The sequence below is a fragment of the Orcinus orca genome, chromosome 8 (genome assembly GCF_937001465.1).
Source record: "Orcinus orca chromosome 8, mOrcOrc1.1, whole genome shotgun sequence".
In the NCBI taxonomy this organism is placed as follows: Eukaryota; Metazoa; Chordata; class Mammalia; order Artiodactyla; family Delphinidae; genus Orcinus; species Orcinus orca.
In genome coordinates, this window is record NC_064566.1 from 3,241,779 (window position 1) to 3,260,985 (window position 19,207).

The window sequence follows — 19,207 nt, forward strand, 5'->3', positions numbered from 1 at the left end:
GACCTGGAGGCTGCAACCCCTCTCCCCCCACCACCCAAGCCTGCCCTTCCTCCGCTCAGCACCACTGTCTCCTGGACACGGACTGCTGCGCCCCAGAGGAAAATGATACCTTTGGCTACACTGCAATCACCTCGCGATGTATTTTGAAAACCGTAATTCAGAAATGAGTTTTAAACACAGCATTTTCCGTCTTGCTTGGGATCCTTGCACAAATTTCGAGAGTTAAAACATTTCATCTCCTAAAAAATACCTTTTAAGGAGCGTGCTTCTTCAAAAGGGAAGCCGGTTGGCCCAGAGCTGAGAAATACAAGGCTTTACCTCGCCGGGTGGTGACAGCAAGGCCGTCCCCCACTGTAGAATGAAGTGAATCAGCAGCAAGTGGATCAAAAAAAGTTTATTTTGAATGTTTAATTTAAAAAAATCATACCTATGAGGTGTGCTACAGAAATTCAGATACAAGAATTGCATATAAAACCCGACCTAATCGTGGTAAAGCAAATGCACTTCAGGAAAGAAAACGTGTACCTCTTGGTCACTGGCATCCCAACACCAGAGACATTTCCACGTGGTCCCCCGGGAGGACACTGCCGCGGCCACGTGCGGGAGCCGGGTGGGCCTCGCGGTCCCTCCCGGGGGAAGGGCTCCCTGCAGCAGCCACGGCAGCGTCTCGGGCCACAGCACTCCCTCTTGTTCTCAGCCAAGTCAATCCATCAGATTTTGCTGTCACTTAACATGATATTTTGGCAAAAAGAGCACGGCCTCCTTGATGGGAAGCATTTCTGCGGTTCACCATGGGGAAGGGACCTGCCTTCCCCCAGCAGCGGCTGTCTCCCCACAGGGCGGACACAGGCCAGCTGCCCGGGGCTGGGGACAGCGGGAGGACAGTCTTTAAGGGACTGGTGACACTGAAGCGGGGGCGGGAGCAGGGGCCCAGCAGCCCTCCTGGAGGCCGGGCGTCGGGGGGAGGCGAGATAACGAGGACAAGAGGAGGGAGCCGCGGAGAAAGGGGGGGTCTTTGCTGAAACCCAGCAAAGACTGTGGGATTTCACAGCGCAAGGGGCTTTTCCGACCGAGCCGACAGCTCCCGTACTTTCTAGCGACTGCCCCACAATTCTAACTTCCTATCAGGCCCTCCCTCTTCCTCCAAAACCCTGGGCAGGGACTCCTGCCCCCACCTCGTTGGAGTGGAGGGCGAGAGGCGGGCAGGGACAACACGCACTCAGGACCAAAGGTCCCCGAAGTGGCTCCAGGCAACAGTTGATGGCAAAAAAAAAAAAAAAAAAACAACTTAAATGCATAAAAACAATCACCGAGTCCTCCAAGGAGCATGATTACAATATATTAGCAAGTTCTGTGGCGTAAACATTTTCAAAAGCATCAGCAAAGTATTAAATATAAAAGCAGTGCACACTCCCCTCGGCACCCTGAAGAAAACACCGGAAGGCGGGCGTGGCCACAGACGGCGAGGGCGTAGCCAGCTACCTACTGCCGCAGCTCCACGTAGTTGGCGGGGAAGAGCCCATACCTGCCCTTGCACAGCCCGCGCCACCAGCCATCGTCAATCATCTCGATGTTGGTGATGATGTCGTCGGGGTCGAAGGAGATCTCATCATCGCCCGCTAGGGAGGAGGGCACAGAGAGAGGGCAGCGGTCACACTCGGCGTTCCCTGCTCAGCCACCAGAGGAAAAGCCTCCAGCAGTTCCTCGAGCTGGCGGTCTCCCACTGAGGCTCCATGGGGGTGCAGGGTTCTGGGGGTGCAGGGTCCTGGGGGTGGAGGGTTCACTGTCTCCCCTACTCTGTGTGTGAAGGGGCGCACACAGAGACAGGGCAGAGCCCTTCGAACAAAACCCTAACCCAGAGCAGATGAAGTGTGGCTGAGGGAGATACAGGAATTCCTTGGACTGTATCTGCAACTTTTCTATAACCTTGAAATTGTTCCAAAATAAATTCTTTTTAAAAATCGTAAATAACGCTCTGAGAGTCAGACTTTGAAGAGACGAACGACTGGAAGCCCCGCCACCACCATTTCCAGCCCTCGGGGCGGTGTCTCACCAGCCTGGTAGTCGTAGAGGGCGATGGCTGTGATTCCAAGATCGTTCTCATATTCACCGTAGGTACCCTCCTCTAGAATAAACCAGAACAGGGTCTGAGAGGGAAGCAGAGCTCACTCTCACTCCCGTCAGACGCCCCTTCCTCAGGTCCGGGTGGAGGAGCCCGTCAGGAGAGGACGCTGCAGGGGTGCCGAGCGTGGATCGGGAGGGTGCGCCGTGGGCCGTCGGGCTCCTGCTCCCAAGGGGAGGAACCGGCTCCGAGCAGCGAATCCACGTGTAACGATCTCGATAGAGGCACTGGCAGTTCTCAGGGTGTCATTTTTTACATTTTAAAGATTGAGCACTACTTTTAGGAAAGGTCATATCATGAACAAATGAATGCAAGCAGCAGATGGCTGATCACACCTCGCGCTGTGCTCAGGGAAGGTGAGAGCCCTGCCCTGGTGTAGATTCTGATACTGATTCTCATGTCACTCCAAGTGGGAGAACGGGCTTGTGTTAAATCTGTCCAAACACATTAAAGGAAACCTCATCTCTAGAAATCAAAGACCACTTTGAGTGTTCATCCATCCATAAGATGTTCAGAGCGCGCAGAAATCTCCCTCTTCAGAGACCTCAACGTACTCTGGCTTCCTGGAAGACCTCACGAGCTTCTACTCTGATACAACAGCAGCAAGAGCCCCTTCCTCCAAGCCCACCCCTCTCAGCGCCCTCAGCACAAGCAAGGATCTCCTGGAACCCCCCGGGAGGCCAGGCCAAGCCCCCTGGGGTCTGGGGCCCGCAGCAGGACAGGAGCCCCGCAAGCATGGCAGAGGTGGGGCAGGTCGGCCAGCAGGGGAACAGAAGCAGAGGGGGTGGAATGCAGGAGACCCGTGTACCTGCTTGGTAGTGGCCCGGGGCCTCCGTGCTTTCGTAGACGGCCTCCGGGTCATAGGCCTCCCGGTACTCGGTGGCCTCCGTGCTGTACACCGGCTCAGGCTCACCGGTGTGGCTCGGCTCGGCCTGGAACGGAGCCGCGGCCTGCGGAGAGTCGAGGAGACAGTTCCCGTGGCCCGTGCCGGGTCACGGCCACACGGCCAAGAGAGACACGCGGACCACTCTCGGCCCCGGCTGAGACGAGACAGACACAGGGACGGGGAGGCGTCACCTGCTCACACCCCGCGGATGCCTGGGCCCTAATGGGTCCCGCAGTGCCGAGGGCCAGGCTCCCCTTCACAAGCCCGTCCTCACACCCCCGATACCCTGAGTCCTGCCGTCACCAAAGACCTGCCAGCTGCGAGAGCCCCACTTTCCTGGGGCAGGTCTGGCCCGTTTCCTCTTTGGCTCCCAGCCCTCCCGGGCCTCTGCTGGCAGCTCCACGGCATCACCCCATCCCACTGGCTAGGGCAGCTGAGCCTGCGGGTGGCGGGTTCCATCCTCACCGAACCCTCCGTGGAGGTGAGGCAAGGAAGTGACCAACAAGTCCCACGCAAGAGGACATCAAGAGCGCTCTGCTGACAGCCACCTGCGCCACGACCCCAGTTCCCAAACATCCACCACCGACAGCGGCTTCAACCAGCGTTTCCGACCAGGGTCCACCTGAGGGCACCCTCGTGGGTCAGAAAAGGAAGGTGCCCACGGAGAGCCCCAGGAGAGCCGGTGGTCAGGCCTCGGCTTCCCACAGAGGGTGACAGAGGGGTGCGGCAGGCCGGAAGCGCTCCTCCAGAGGCCACAGGGCAGGGCTCCACCTGGGCCGGGCACCGGGCGCCACTCCAGGGCTAAACAAGGGGGTGACGGACTCCTATTGGCAATTGCCCCTGGACGTGAAGGGAACAGACCGGAGGGTGAGGGGCCAGACGGTGCTGCAGGGTCACGCGGAGCCGCTCAGTGGTCAGGGGGTCACCCCGAGCAGGTCACTGCACACAGCCGCCAGCAACGCCCTATCTTCCCGCAGCAGCCCCCCCACCCGTCACGTGGTTGGGCAGGGCTCCCTGCCCCACCCAGGACAACGTGTCATTCCAGCCTTCTTAAGGGACCAACCGCTAGTGACAGGCCCAGCAGTGGGCCCCGACGGGCGGATGCACAGGGGCCCCCTTTGCACGGGATTACAGATTCTAAGACCGCACCCGCCATACCTGCCACACCCGCCAGGCAGAGGGGTGAGCCTACGGACCACCCTGAGGCCCAGGCCCGCCCACGGTGCTCCCGCACCCTCAGCCCCTTTAGGCCCCAGCCGAGTTGAGCCAGTTTCAGTCCCTGTGACTCAGTGAGCTCTAAGTGGTGACGTCCAGGTGAAAGGGACAGCGGGACAGAGGGGACTCAGGCTGGGCCGGGTGTGGGGGTGGACGGCAGGGGCCGAGCTGCTCTGGAAGGGGGGCCCGCAGAGCCTGTGGAGACCCGGCCGTGGGCAGGGGGGCAGGTGGCTCAGTGACACAGGGGTCAAAGGAGCAGGTCCTGGGGACTGAAGACTGAGGAGGAAGGGCCAAGGACAGAGCCTCCGGAGAACACGGTGCTCGAGAGAGACCAAGGGAGGAGGGCCGCGGGGCGGCGGCCAGGCGGGGACGAGGGTCCTGGAAGGGGGTGTGGTCCGGGTCGAGGGCAGCAGGGAGTGGGTGAGGGAAAGACCCGGGCACCGGCTGACCCTTGGAGGCTGACTCAGGAGAGCACAGCGGGGCCGGCGGGCGGGTGAGAAGGCCGGTGGGTAAGCCGAGGCAGCGAGCGCCCCCCCCCCGCCCCCCCGCACTCAGGAGGGCTGCCCTCGGGGCACCGAGCAGCACAGGGCGGGACCCCATCCACGGGGTGCTGAGCTGGGAAGGGCGTCTCCAGGGCGTCAGAGACTCATGGGCAAAGCGGATAAAAGCACCAACCTCGCAGACAGGGCTTGAAGGCAGCCTCTCCTGGGCCGGCTGGGGCGTGGGCGACGCCGGGGGCGTGGGCTTCTGGGCCCGGGCTTGCTCCTGGAACGCAGAGACAGCAGCAGTCAGCACGTCGGCAGGCCTCCCCGCGACTGCTGCTGCTGCCGGAGGAAGGAGCGGCAACACGGAGCAGAGGCAGGGCGCAGAGACGTCAAGGGAGCGTCTGCTCTGCAGGCAAGGTCATGCGGTCAAGTCTGCTCTCAAGACACGGCCCTGGTGGCCCACGCAGTCCTGCCCCCAGGGCTGACGGAACCAGCCAGAGGCGGCAGTGCCCCCCGCACACCTGATCCGCACGCCGTCACCTGGGCTCCAAGCTGATGCTGTAACGGATTGAGACCTCCGGGGACCTTCTAACGGAGTGAAGGGATTTTGCACGTAGGACGGACGTGAATCTTGGGGAGGCCAGAGGATGGACAGCGGTGGACAGATGCTGACATCCCAACCCCCAAAGTCCTGTGAATGTGTGCCCTTACAGGGCAAGAGGCTGCAGACGTGACCATGGTAAGGATCCGAGACAGGAGGTGACCCTGGATTACCCGGGTGGGCCCAGTGTCATCACAGGTCCTTACAAGCGGTCCTTACAAGCGGGAGACAGACAGTCAAAGCAGAGCTTGGAAGGGGCCACAAGCCAAGGCGGGGGTGGGGGGGGGAGGGGAGGGGGGCTCTAGAAGCTGAAAAAGGCAAGGACGCGATTCCCCTCTGCAGCCTCCAGAAGGAAGCAGCCCCGTCACCCCTCCCAGGCCTTCCGGCCTCCAGCCTGTGAGGCGGTAACCGTGCGCCGTCCTAAGCCACGGCACGCAGCCCCGGGAAACCGGTGCTGACGCCTGTGAGGTGGACCTTCTCCACACCACCGATCAGGAACCTGACGGCCCGGGGAGGGAAGTTGCTCGCCCAGGGACAGGACGGGGGCAGCAGACGCAGGAGCCGCACCGTCCCCACCCACTCCCCGCCTGCTCTGCCAGGCTGCCTGACAGCCGGCGGCGGCACTGCCCACTGGAAACCACCCCCTCCGGAGACCACGCGGCTCTGGACCCCAGTGTGGCTTTGCCTGACCCGCACCAGCAGGACGGTCACGAGTCCTCACGGCGCCGGCAGCTCGCCCACGAGTTAAATCCCTGAGGCAGCGTGATTCCCCGAAGGGGCCAGGCCTAGGCCGGGCCTGCCGCCCACCACGCAGTGGCACGAGGACCCGTGACGGCCCCCCTCCACCCCGCCACACCCCAATCTGGCGGGGAACAGAGACGTTCCTTCTCGGGGGCACGCTCGCTCCCGAGAATGTGCGGGTCGAGCATCCGTGGCCGCCCCACCCGCCACAGGGAGCGCTCGGACGCGTGCGGGCCGCGTCCTGCCCCAGGAGAGCGCCTCACAACCCAGAGGGCTCTGGTGCGAGCGGTACCGTGCCCATCGATGGGAGCCACTCGGGGGACAGGCGGGCGGGGAGAGGCTGGCAGGGGCTGGACACAGCGAGGGACAACACGGCGGAAGGGACGGCGAGAGAACCTCAAAGGCAGAGGGGCTGGACAACAGCGACCGAGAGCCTCCTTCTCCTCAAGCCCTCCAGCCCTTCTGCAGCTTTCAGACTGCAGGGGTCCAATTCCGAACCATAAAACGAGGAAGGCGTTACGTGAAAACGAGACCAAGTTATCGGAAAAAATGCCTCCTCGTGTGCACGTGTGTCTGCAACAAAGAAAAACTTACAAGCGCCTAACGAAAAGCTTAAAGGAGAGACAGCTTTAGAGTTTCTGACAATTAAGGAACGGTATGTGGTAATTATACACGTTTGCTATCATCCCAACTTCACCACGTGTGATAAGAACGTGTTATCAGGGCTTATTTAATTCCCGGCTCCTCAACCGCCCACTCACCCTTGACGGGCTCTTCAGAGCCCTAACCACTGATTTGAGGAGGAAACGTCCTTAGGTTTAAATCGAGCTTTACAATCTACAAAACGACACACGCGTTATTTCAGATTCGACTTCCTAGCCACCCGAGTCATGGCGCCCCCACACCCGTTTCACGGGCAAGAACGTGGGCCGCGGGACAGTGCGCTGATCCGCGTCAGGCCGCCCGGCTGGTAGGTGGCGGAGGGGGACCCGGGCCATCAGACGTCAGTCCAGCTACAGAGTTTTAGGAAGGAGCGAGTCCACACTCTCCGGCTCACCCCTCACAGCTCGCACCTTCTCCAGTGCAAAGACAGTTTGTAAAGTATCACGGAAACACCTGCCGATCCGAGCTCCAGAGCAAGGGCTACAGAGCCGGCAGACGGCCTCCTTCACGGGGATTCCTTCTGTGTCCTCAACCTGCCACCCGAGGGGACAGCGCGTTCCCGAGGGTGACGCGTGGGAACAGACTGAGGGGGAGATGTGTGGACGGGGGCTGGGCCAAGGGCACGGGGGCCGCCAGCCTGACGGGGGAGGACAGGCCCGCAGTCGCCCAGCACTGGAGCAGCACGGCTGGAGCCGGGGCACATCGACCGTCTCGTGTCTGGTGGCAAGAGACTGGATCGTCTGTGTGGCTGAAGGCTAAGTTCCTGAGAGCACAGCCTTCGGCGCGAGTTCAAAACGCTTTCTACTGACCACTTTCTGCAGCACATGCAGGAACGAGCCAGACACACGGCCCCGCGCACGCAAGGGGGGCCCGGGCGCCGCCCGCACTCACGTCCAGCTGCCTGCGCGCCGCCTGCTGTTCCCGCTGCTGCCTCGCCATCCTCTGCGCCCGCTCCGCCTCCGCCTGCCGCCTGTCCTCGTGCTCCTTTTCCCTCGCCAGGTTTTCAAAATTCGCTCTGATGTCACTGGTTTTGCTGCTCACTGCAGAGAAAGGAGAGATTTACTCAGGGCACCACCATCTCCCCCGGACCGGGCCCGCGCCAGGGCGGCCTGTCCCTTGGGAAGCAGGCACCCCAGCTGAGGGCGACGCGCCCCCTCGGCTGCCGGCTCAGTCCCCCACCAGGAACGGCCTTCACCGTTGCGTGTGCTGTACCCACAGCGGGAAGACGGCATAGCCCTGCATCTGCAATGCTCTTACATTCCGAACACCACTGTTTTCTTTACCACCAGACACTCACAAGGAAAGAAAATCCCCCTAAGGATGCCCTTGATGGAACAGTAGAAAGTACTGATTGTGAGTAGATCTCAACCCTTTTAACATTTTGTGTGACAAAATGGGAGGGCGGAGCCCACTGCGACTGCCCCTGTGGACGTGCCGTGGGGCCTCCAGGGAAAACACGTGCAACTATCTGAGATGCAGGCCGAACTGATTTTTTCCTGGAACATCATTTTCCCGGAATGGACAAACTACGGTTACACCGTTTGGGTACGTGCCAGACCCTTTCTCCGAAAGGAACGAGCTGAGCCTACCCTGTTAAAAAACAACTACAGTATTTGTTGTCAGTAGGAAAACTCAAGCTTTCAAGCAAAATCAGAATTTTGGAAAATCCGTGTCCACTGCCGTGAGTATGACAATTTCCCGGTTTTACTCAGAGACTCCGCGACGAGGTTGATACCGTCACCGAACGTGACCTGGGGGACGCTGTATAATGAAAGGTGCCAGGGTGTGGAAGATCAGCGTGACTCAGTGATCGATACCCTCCAATGACCCTGACGTGATGTCACAAAGTCTTGCTGCGCAAGAGAGACCAACCTTTAAGAAAACCACTGGACAGCTGCCTGCTGGACTGGGGTACAGAGAATACGACCGGAAACGGCCAGTAGAATACTCTTCCCTTTTCCCACTGCTTATCTGGGAGTCCAGATTTTCTTCACCACCCTAACGTGTCACGAGAGACTGAAGGAGTGAGAAGCAGCTAAGAGAGCTCAGCTGGCCAACACTGAGGAGATTCCACAGAAACGTAACACAACGCTACCCTGGAACCTAGCCAATATCGTATAATAACTGTAAACGGAGAATAATCTCTAAAACTTCTGAATCACTAGGTTGTACATCTGAAACTAATATTGTAAATCAACTAACTATACCTTAATGCAAAGAAATGCTTCTCTTCTGCACTTTCTGGTTTTGAAAATGTAGTTATTTTTTTCATAAAAAGTATTATGCTAATAAGTGATAGTTTCACTGCTTTTAAATGTTTAAGTGAATTAATAAAATGGTAAATTCTTCTCGCCTCTATTTTAATTCTAACACAGTAAAGATCAGAAAACATAACCCATGTAAACAAAAGTTCTTTGGGGCCTCAGCAATTTCTGCCAGTGTCCTGAGACCAGAGTGTGTGGACTGTTGGCCCACAGGGCGTCCACAGGAAATAAATGGTCGTCTCCACTTGCTGCGTTTAACTGACCACTTCTATCACGTGTAATAATTCCCCCAACTAAACGATGTCCTCCCAGGCTGGCCCATGTTTAACGGCTCCCCAGCAGACACCAGGACCGCAGGAGGCCCACGCACGCAGCAGGCACCGGAAGGGCGGGTTGCGAGCAGCCCGGTCCTCGCCCGTGAGTGAGGAAGGAGAGGACTGCCTGAACTCATGCAGACGCGGTGACATGCTGCTCAGACATGCCACGGCCGGGGCAGCGGCAGGTTCCGCAGGAACCTCCCAGGGCCCTTGAGGACGTGCAGTTAACCTAGCTCTGCTTTGGGAAGCACCCCCCAAAACCGATCCCCGCCGCCAGAGAGCTGCAACGCCCGTGTCTGAAAGGTGCCTCTGAACCTCTGCAGGAATGAACAGCTTCAAACGGGTAATCAACTGCTGTCCCCAAAATACACAGATCAACCACGGTCTCCGTCAATGCTTCATCTGCTCCTGCCGACGCTCCTCTCCCCCTTTAGCACTGTCCTGGGGACACCACACAGCGTGGAATTTCTCCCGGGAAAAAACACGGTGCTGCCAGGGGGTCTGCTAGGACTTACCTGCTTCGACAGGGACAGTCTTCTGGTAAGTGGGGGCCACCGTGGCAACGTCCTCAAAGGTGGAAGCGTTCTACCAAGACAGGAAAGGGGAGATCAGGAACGTATTTTTCTTTCTTCCTTTCCTCTCCCTGCACAAAGGCCTGCCCCAGGTCTTCCAAAAGAACCAACCAGAGAGCCCAAAGATTTCATATCCACCTGTTCTGCACATTAACAGAGGAGTGAAAAGTGTGTTGATAACACGTTGGCTGGTGACCATACGGGTCACAGTCAGAGAAGAAACACACCTATGGGGAGTGGGGGGTGAATGGGCAGGGCCAGGATGTTTAGGGCAGTGAAACTACTGTGTAGGAATCGACAGTGGTAGATACGAGTCACTACACGCCTGTGCAAACCGGCAGAATGCACCATCCCAGGAGAGAACCCTAAAGCCGACCTCAGCGCTGGGTGCCTACGACGTAGGCTCCATGCAGGTTCACAGATCGTAACAAATGGACCACTGGGTGGGGGAGGGGAGGTAGGGAGTATACGGGAAATCTCTGCACCTTCCTCTCAAATTTGAGCAAATTGCTCAAAAAAGCAGAAAAACCAAAAACCCTACCACATGCCTCCACTTCACAACCATAAACCAAGCACGTGTTCCTCCCAAGCTCTCGCCACGGATAGAATTTGCAGGGGAGCCCAGAAGCCTCTGCTGCGCTGGGAGAGGACCCTGGGACGTACAAAGGCCCCCCGATCGTCCACCTCTCCCAGTAAGCGCGACTCTAGTTTGGTTCTGTAGGGACCCAACTCTGTGAGACTAAAAGGACAGCGACAACCGGCCACGTAAAGGCTGACACGGCGCGGACTGACAGCTCAGGGCAGCACTGGCCGCTGGGCACAAACGCTTCCCAGGGAAACACGCCAGGGGCTCAGGACGGTCACTGCCTTCTTGACACAGGAACCGTGAGAAAGGATGCGTGGAAGGAAGCCTGTGACCGGCTGACCCTGAGGCCGGCCGCGAGCAGCAGCTTTGGGAGGTGCGCACGGCCCGCACCAAGTTCAGGTGCAGGCAGCTCCACGAGGGCGGCAGTGATCCATGGGCTCTGGTCGGCACGCCTGGGGGCCGGCCCCGACCCTCCCGCCAAAGCCCCCTTCTCCTGCCTCCTCCAACCCCGAGGTAGCTGCTCGGCTGCCCAGACCACCCCCCTCCTCTGCTCCCCAAACCTCCCCATCTCTTTCCAGAACAACCTCTAAGGCCCCGCCCCCACCGGCTCTCCCACAAGGCTCCTGCCTGCCCTGCGGCCTCGGCGGGGAAGGGGTCAGCGCCCCCCCAGCTTCCGGGCCGTGGCTCCCGCACACCCGCTGCCCGTCCCGTCCGACCAACTCTCCAGCACGATGCTCAGAGCCACCTCTCTGCCTTCGCCCACAGGCAAACACCACGACCCCAAGCCTCTAGTTTCCAGCTGCGGGGTCCCCACCACACTGCACCCCCATCACCAAGACCCGCCCACCGACTACAGCCTTCCCCTCTCCTGCTGGCCACCCTCCTCCACCTAGACCCAGCTCCCCGCTCCCCACCGTCCAGCCTGACCAACTCAAGGTCTCGGCCTCTCCTGGGGCTCACCTGCCGGAAACCTCACACCTGCTTCCACCACCCACGGGGACTACGTCAGACCTGAGTCCCTGCGCCGCCTATCCCCAGGGATGATCTCATGCTGCCGCCAAGGCTGAGACCTGGGCAGGTGCCTCACCCTTCTAAGCACCAGGCTTCCCAAGTGCACAGCACAGACCACTAGCTGGCCGCAGGGGCACCCCGCGCACCCCCGCCACGCCCCAGGGTCTCCCTGCACCTCCCTGTCTATGGCCTGGGCTCCTCCCACCTTAAAACAGAACCATCCCCTCGGCTGACCAGTGCCCAGTTCTCCCCGATCATGGCCCAAACGTGGTTGGCACGGCTCCCTCCCTCCCACAGCCCAGACCCCTGCCAGATGCCAAGTGCCACCACCTGGCTCGCCCAGACAGGATGTCCCCAGCAGCGCCTCGGGGCAGAGACGGCCCCTCCCCCCCTCACAACTCTCCACCCTCAGACCAGCACCAGTGGACCCTGTGGGCTCCCCGCACCTCACCAGGTGCCCTGCCCAGTCTCCTCAGACCAGCCTGCCCACTGCCATCCCACAGGCGTGGCCCATGGCCCCCTCACCGCTCTGCAGGCTCCCCAACTCCACCTCCGTCTGCAGGCACCCCCCCTACCCCCTCCATCCGAACTACCTGCGCCGCCTGGCAGCCCAACCAGACGTGCCCACGGGGAACTCATCCCACCCAGCCCTGCCCCTCCCCCAAGTTCCTGAGCTCAGCAGACAGCCCCACCATCCACCCGGGAGGCCCTCCCCCTCACCCCTTAAGCGCAGGGGCTTCAGCACCCACGCTGCCTCAAGGAAGCATCTCTCTCCCTCCACCGCCATCCCCAGGCCGAGCCAGAAGCACCCCGATCAAGGCGCTGAAGCCGCCTCCTAACCGGGGCCACAGCCTTGCGGCTTCCCGCGCGATCCACTCTCCACCCCGGGGCAGGGAGGCTGCTTGGTGCACGTCCTATTCACGTCATTTGCCTGTCAAACCCTTGCAGGGCCGCTCAGAACCCATCTGACGAAACACAAAACCTCACCGGGGGTCCGCAGGGCTCCCTGAAGTGGGTCGTGACCAGCCACTCACCACCTGCCCCCCTGCAGCGGGCCCCGTCTGGCTTCTCTCAGACCTCCTGTATCTGCCACAACACCGACCGCAGGCCCGCCAGGTCCTCGGTGTCCCCGTCCCCACGTCCACACACACACTGGCCTCGTCCTCCCTGGCGAGCTCCCACCATCCGCAGCGCCGAGCTCAGACTCGCACGCCCTCAGGACACTCCCGGCCCCGCGGCCAGAGCCCTGTGCCCTGCCGCTCGCTCCCAGGGCCCACACGCGGTCACGTGATGGGGTCCCCCGAGGGGTCAGCTGGGAGCCTGATGGAAGGGGAACTCCACAGGGACCGGCCCTGGCGCCCAGACTACCGACCGGGCAGGGCAGCCTCAACCTCGGTCCAGCTGAACCGACGGGAGACAGACCACGCCCGGTCCCCAGCGAGGACCGCTCCACGCGGCTCGTGGGTCTGCTCCTCTGACGCGGTTGGAATTTAGACCAGAAACCCAACCACCTGACGCGCTGAGACTCTGAAACCAAGCAGGAGGGACCAGCTGGACTAGGGCACCACAGGGAGAGCAGAGCGTGGAGCCGCGCGGCCGTGTCACCCTGCCTCTGGGGAACCCCTGCGGCGACGCGCACCTTCCGGATCCGCCTTCCCCAAGACGGCAGGCCCCGCGACGCGGCCAGCGTGACCAAAGAGCTCGGTTTCCAGATGGGTTCACTGCCAAGTACGGTCACAGCCACGTGTCTGGGAGGCGTTCGCGACGGCGGCCCAGTGCTGCGCCTGCCTGGCCAGGGACCCCGCCCCCCCCATACGTGACAGGGACAGCAACTGCCTCACAGCGTGGCCTCGAGGGGTTGAGGAGAGGACACCCGTGACACAGGAGACGAAGCCCGGCACGTGTGCCAGCTAATGACACCGCCACGGTGATGACACACGCCTGCCTGAAACGTTCACACTTCTGCAAACACGCGCCAGGCGCCCACCAGAGACCAGAGACCACCCAGGGAACAGCCATCTGCCCGCCCAGAGCGTCAGACGCCCGATCCTCTCAGCAGAAAACCCCGAGCCCTGGACGTGAAGCACTCACCTTATCCATCCGGTCCTTCTGCACCCCGTACTTCCCACCGAAGCCTCTGGAGTAGTCTGCAACGTGACAGCACGGCATTTAGTCTCGGGCTGAGGTCCGCCAGCTGCCGGCAGCAGGCGCATGCAAACAGGTCCAGAAACAGCCCGAGAAAATGCACCCAGAGCGACAGAACGAGAACGTGGAACGATGAGCCTCTGCTTGCGAGTTGGGCTTCTACCCGTGGTGCTCGGCAGCAGGCAGGTGAGAGGCAGGAAAGAGGTGTGGCATGCTCCCCGCGTGCTCCCGGGGGACAGGGGTGCGGGTGGCAGGCAGGGCGCCACCTCCTAGCACAGTCTCTGCTCTGCGCTCCTGCTCTACTGAGTGCTAAAAAGAGGCTCAAGTGCAGGGATTCTCTCGTTTTACTTATTTTTTTTCTCTTGCTTTTTTAAAAGAGAAAAAGTTTCCCGGAACTTCTACCAGCCAAATACTTATGTTGCAGCAACACAGATCTACGTGACAGTCACACTGCCGTGCAGTATCAACGCCACGCCCACGCGGTCTGCCGGGTCAGCCCGAGGTGATTCTCTCCCTGCACGCTGGGGCTGAGCGCCTAAACTCAGCCCCGTAAAATGAGGACACGACTCTTTGCCAACTGTGTGTCCCGGTTCTAATGATCAAGCCTGAATTTTGACAGACATTAGATAACTGCTCTGAGCAAAAGCACGTTTGCCATCTGGACTCCCAATATATGCACCCAGAAACCTCCTGTCGAGTTCCAGCTTTGCGTACGTACTGTCTGGTTCTGTGTGAAGGAGTCACACAGAGATGGTGTCATCAAAAAAACTAGCAAAAACCAAAAAAACACCACCACAAATGAGACACAGAAACCACGTGGACACGCCTGCCCCACGCCCCTGGTCCAAGGCCAGTGATCGGGCTGAACCAGACACGTTTCTCCCGGTCTCGGAGGCAGGGAGGCGGCCTACGCGACACTCACAGGAGTCCCGGCAACAGCAAGCACTGCTGCGGAAGGCCGCCGGGAGACCAGAGACAGCCCACCCCAGGAGCGAGGCGCGTCACGGGGTTAGAGTGACCTGCACCTTGCGCCACCTTTGACCAGACACACACCCCAGCGGTTACGGGAGAGAAAAAAGTCAACAGGGAAGAAAGGGTGCGAGTGAATTCCGCTCCGGCACAGCACTGGGCTGGAAGTGCCCAGGGGCCCCTGCAGGTGACAGCGGGTGAGTCGGAGGCTGAGCCCTGAAGTCTGTGCTAGAAGTGGCGGCACTGGGCGGGGCTGGGGGGAGCCGGGGAGCAACTGTGCCTTGCTGGGACTCGTGCTTGGCCAGTCTCTCCTTGTAATCAAAGCCCACAGCACAGGGGTCCTGCCTCTCGGACTGAACACCAAATCTGCCTCCGAAACCAGTCTTATAATCTGAAAATCCACAGGTGACAGTGGAGAAAACAACCGAAAGGAAACACAAGTTTGGTTAGACTCAAACACGTCGCCTGGAGGAAACAAGGGCTGCGCCGAGCTCGGGGACGACAGAGCCAGCTCCCAGTCTCACCAATAGTCACAAAGGGCTCAAAAGGTTAAAGGACAGACAACGTCTGAACACACGGCCCAGGCCCGAAAGCAGGTTAGCAACTGTATTTGAGCCGATTCGGAAAGGCCGCTCCGTGCTCCGGGACTCTCTGCAGGGCCCCGCCCACGCTGCAGACAAGAGCACGCGTCTCTGCTCACTTGAAGAAAGAGACACGTTACACACACGGCCCACCCCACAGCCACGCGGCAGCCCCGCTCCCCACCGCGCTGGCTGCAAGCCCAGGGCCCCGGCGGCCACGCTCCCAGGGACGGGGCGCCTCTCGGGCTGGGACCACCGCGCCGCCCCTGTGGCCGCCCGGAGCGGCAGGCAGCAGCCCCTCAGGAACCCTGCTGCAGCGGCTGGGGCTTCAGGGCCCAGGCGAGCACAGGTGCCCTGCCCCGCCCAACCGCAGCCCCCCCAAGGGGGAAGGGGGAATCACTACGGGCGGAGGGGTCCTTCCAAAGCCGTGGGGACAGAGGACGCCTCCCCCACTGAAGACAGGACAGCACCGCGACACAAGTACCGTGAGGCCAGGCACACGTGGACCTGTAAACAGAAATGAACTTCTCGAAGGGCCTCGCGGGCGAGCAGCCAGCATGAACGTACCTTTTTGGGATTCGTGCAGATGCAGCTTCTCCTGGTGATCCCAGCCAAGGGCACACTTGTCCTGTCTGTCTGTCTGCACACCGAACTTCCCTCCAAAGCCTTTCACGTAGTCTGCGTAGACAATAAAAGGCCATAATCGAGTATTAATGGGCAGCCTGCGTAACAGGGAGAAAGCAGGTTTTCCGTGAAGTTCAACATACACAATTCACTAAACCATCCTTTCTCTTCCTGACCTTTGGTGAAATTTCAGATGACATTAAGAGGACCGCCTCGTAGTGTGTCAGGAAAATAACCTCATCTACCATCTCCGCACCATGGGTTAACACTGACGGGACCCCCTACAGGAACCCGCGAAGCATGCAGTGTCACAGCACTGACGCGCCATTGGGTCTCACCACTTACACAGACGTGCGACACGTGGCCCCTGCTACAAGCCACGCCACTGCAGTGTTCAAGCTAAAAGAGGTCTAAGGACTGGATTTCTTAGTTAACGGCTCTGTTTTTGGATTTTCTGTTTTACAGTTCAATGTTTAACAGAAAGAGACATCCACCCTAAGTGTTCCCGGTTACGTTCTGTGTTTCCATTTCTGTTCTGGTTATCACCTATCACGTTAATAGCTGCTAGCTGGACAATAAGGTAAAGCTGAAGCCACCTTTCTGGGACTCGTGCTTCTCGGTTTTGCCTTGATACTCAAAGCCGACCGCGCTCTTATCCACCTTGTCCTTGTCGATACCATACTTGCCACCAAAACCTTTGGAGTAATCTGAAAACAAGAAGAGTACTGTTCATAAACCAGTCACAAGATCAGCGAGCACGCTGTGGATTTCAGCAGTCTTTAAGGAAGTATTTTGATCACTCAATTTAAAAAAACAAACCTGAAGTCTCCGAGGCTCACTCTAAGATCACTTACGTAGGAAACATTTAAGAGTATTATTTGTATATAATGATGGAACTATGAAGTGCAGCAAATAGAGCATACGAACAACTGCAGCGCCTCTCCTTCACCCCAAAAGACAGCATGAGGTAACAGGTGACATCAAGTTTCTGAACTCAGGATGAGCCACCAGGGAAGCTCTTGGAGGGTCACCCTACCTCTGAACCAAAGCCAGCAGAGCTGTGCCGGGGACACCGCCAAAGGAACAGGATAAACACGGACTACCTTCCAGAAATGTCAGTTCAACTCAAAGCTAAGTTATTATTACACTAAATCGCTATCTTTACACTAAGGCATGACTCCATCACGGACACATTAACGGAGTAGAACGCGCACAGAGATCAAATCCCTTCCCAGCACGCCTAGGGCTGCTCCCGGCACTTCGGCCTCTGCTCCCCGACTGCCCAAAGGCGTATTTATTCTTCTTCAAGGGCATCTCGGGGAGACAATCTGGTAAAAATGAACAGGATCCAACAGCAGGTGCTGACTGGCAGCAGGCATACAGTGCAAAGGAGTACAGGTGTGTGCCCAGCAGAGAGAGAAGGCAGAGTTTAAAGGAACCCCACGCAGCAGGCCCAGCAGCCTCAGGGCAGGCAGGCCCTGCCAGGTGTAAGGGAAGCACCGCCCTCATCAAACAGGAGCCCCTCAGGCCCAACGGCCATCCCCCTGGGGAAATGCCAAGCCAGTGGGGTTTCCGGTGATGGCTTTCATTTTTGTTTCTTAAAAAAATCTGGGGTTTTAAAAAGTACGTGAGCTCTCAGTTTGTACGCTGGCCAATGTTCAAATAATTTAAATGTGCAGGCCAAACAAAACAAACGATGCAGAACCACCAACAGATCAGGAGCTCTGCAGCGGGGGCTGAATCTTTAAGTCAAGCTCCATAAACACACACCTCAGAGGGCAGAGGGCCGTAACTGGTCACTTACATCACAGTGAAGGGAAAGTCAGGATGGCTTCTAAGGACAATCTAGAAGGCTCTATCAAAATTTTAAATTCAACGTCTTTCGGCCCAGCAACTCCATTGCTAGGAATTTATTCTTTTAAATAATCACTTATGTATATAACAGAATATTCACTGCAATTTTTTTTTTTTTTAATGAATTTACTTATTTTATTTTCGGGTCTTGGGGTTTACTTCGGGTTGGGTCTTTGTTGCTGCGCGCGGGCTTTCTCTAGTTGCGGCGAGCGGGGGCTACTCTTGGTTGCGGTGCGCGGGCTTCTCCTTGCAGTGGCTTCTCTTGTTGCAGAGCACGGGCTCGAGGCGTGTGGGCTCAGTAGTTGTGCCTCGTGGGCTCTAGAGCGCAGGCTCAGTAGCTGTAGCGCGCAGGTTTAGCTGCTCCGTGGCATGTGGGATCTTCCCGGACCAGGGCTCGAACCCGTGTCCCCTGCACTGGCAGGCAGGTTCTTAACCACTCCACCAGGGAAGTCCCTGTAGGCAATTTTTAACATCAAAACTTGGAAATAACCTAAATTCCACATTCCAGAGAGGAACAGTTAACCTGACCACGGAACAGAGGACTCAGCAGTCATCAAAATTACGACAAACCGTGACTTCCTTGGTGGTCCAGTGGTAAAGAACCTGCCTTACAACACAGGGGACGTGGGTTCAATCCCTGGTCAGTGAGCTAAGATCCCACATGCCGGGGGTCAACTAAGCTCACGTGCCTCAACTAGAGAGTCCTTGTGCCGCAAACTTCAGAGCCCACGTGCCCTGGAGCCTGCGCGCCACATCTAGAGAAGAGAAAACCCAAACGCCACAACTGGAGAGAAGCCCACGCACCACAACGAAGAGCTCACGTGCCACAACTAAGACCTGACGCAGCCAAAAATAAACAAAATGGATAAATAAATAAATCTTTAAAGAAAAAGAAATGACAAACCACCTACACCGTCCAGAAAGTAACAGGGACATCCAAACACTTGAAGTTAGAAAAATTATATAAATATAACATAAACCGATTTGCATCAGGGAGAAGTCCCCTGGGTGTGTGTCGGTGAATGCATGAGAAACAACGGGGCCCGGGGTGCCTGACGGTCAGCAGGGCGCCGCTGCGGCCCACCTCTCTGCGACTCGTGCTTCTCCGTCTTGCTCTGATAGTCGAAGCCCACGGCGCTCTTGTCCACGCGGTCAGACTGCACGCCGTACTTGCCACCGAAACCGCTCGAGTAGTCTGGGGAGACAGGGCAGCGGTCAGGAAAGTGTGTCAGGCCAAGTGCCACCTTGGTCAGACGAAGCAAGACTCACCAGGAGGTCAAGCACGCATCTTAAAATGTACAACAAGCTACCCGCTGCCACACATGGGTGACGCTGGACGCGTCTATGCGCCTCTGCAGTCTGGTCCCCTTCGACTACTGAAGGGCAGAGGTGAGCTGCAGGCCCACTTTGGGAAGTAACCGTTCAAATAAAGGTCAGTGTATAAAGACAGCTAGGCAGCTGCATGGGTCTTTCTAGAAAAGACACGACCCCTCCAACACATCGAGCCAGGTGGGCTGGGTGGACCGGCGGGGCCTAGAGCACTCCCAGGCCGAGCTACTTCCCTGGGTCAT

At 58.6% G+C, this 19,207-nt stretch overlaps 1 protein-coding gene across 7 annotated transcripts in view; it reads right to left on the reverse strand.

Moving 5' to 3' along the window:
* Nucleotides 1-379: 379 nt before the first annotated feature.
* CTTN (cortactin) overlaps nt 380-19,207 on the reverse strand; it is a 33,189-nt gene continuing 14,361 nt past the window's right edge. For 4 of the 7 annotated variants that reach the window (XM_033402498.2, XM_004278053.3, XM_033402500.2 and 1 more), the window contains 11 exons: nt 18,721-18,831; nt 16,379-16,489; nt 15,726-15,836; nt 14,858-14,968; nt 13,555-13,610; nt 9,810-9,879; nt 7,605-7,753; nt 4,899-4,988; nt 2,931-3,072; nt 2,054-2,125; nt 380-1,619 (listed from right to left, as the gene is read on the reverse strand). In XM_033402498.2, coding sequence (XP_033258389.1) covers nt 1,483-1,619; nt 2,054-2,125; nt 2,931-3,072; nt 4,899-4,988; nt 7,605-7,753; nt 9,810-9,879; nt 13,555-13,610; nt 14,858-14,968; nt 15,726-15,836; nt 16,379-16,489; nt 18,721-18,831 — 1,160 coding nt within the window. In that variant the 3' untranslated portion in view covers nt 380-1,482. The remainder of the gene's footprint in view (nt 1,620-2,053; nt 2,126-2,930; nt 3,073-4,898; nt 4,989-7,604; nt 7,754-9,809; nt 9,880-13,554; nt 13,611-14,857; nt 14,969-15,725; nt 15,837-16,378; nt 16,490-18,720; nt 18,832-19,207) is intronic. The other 3 variants (XM_004278054.3, XM_033402502.2, XM_033402501.2) reach the window with 2 other exon arrangements.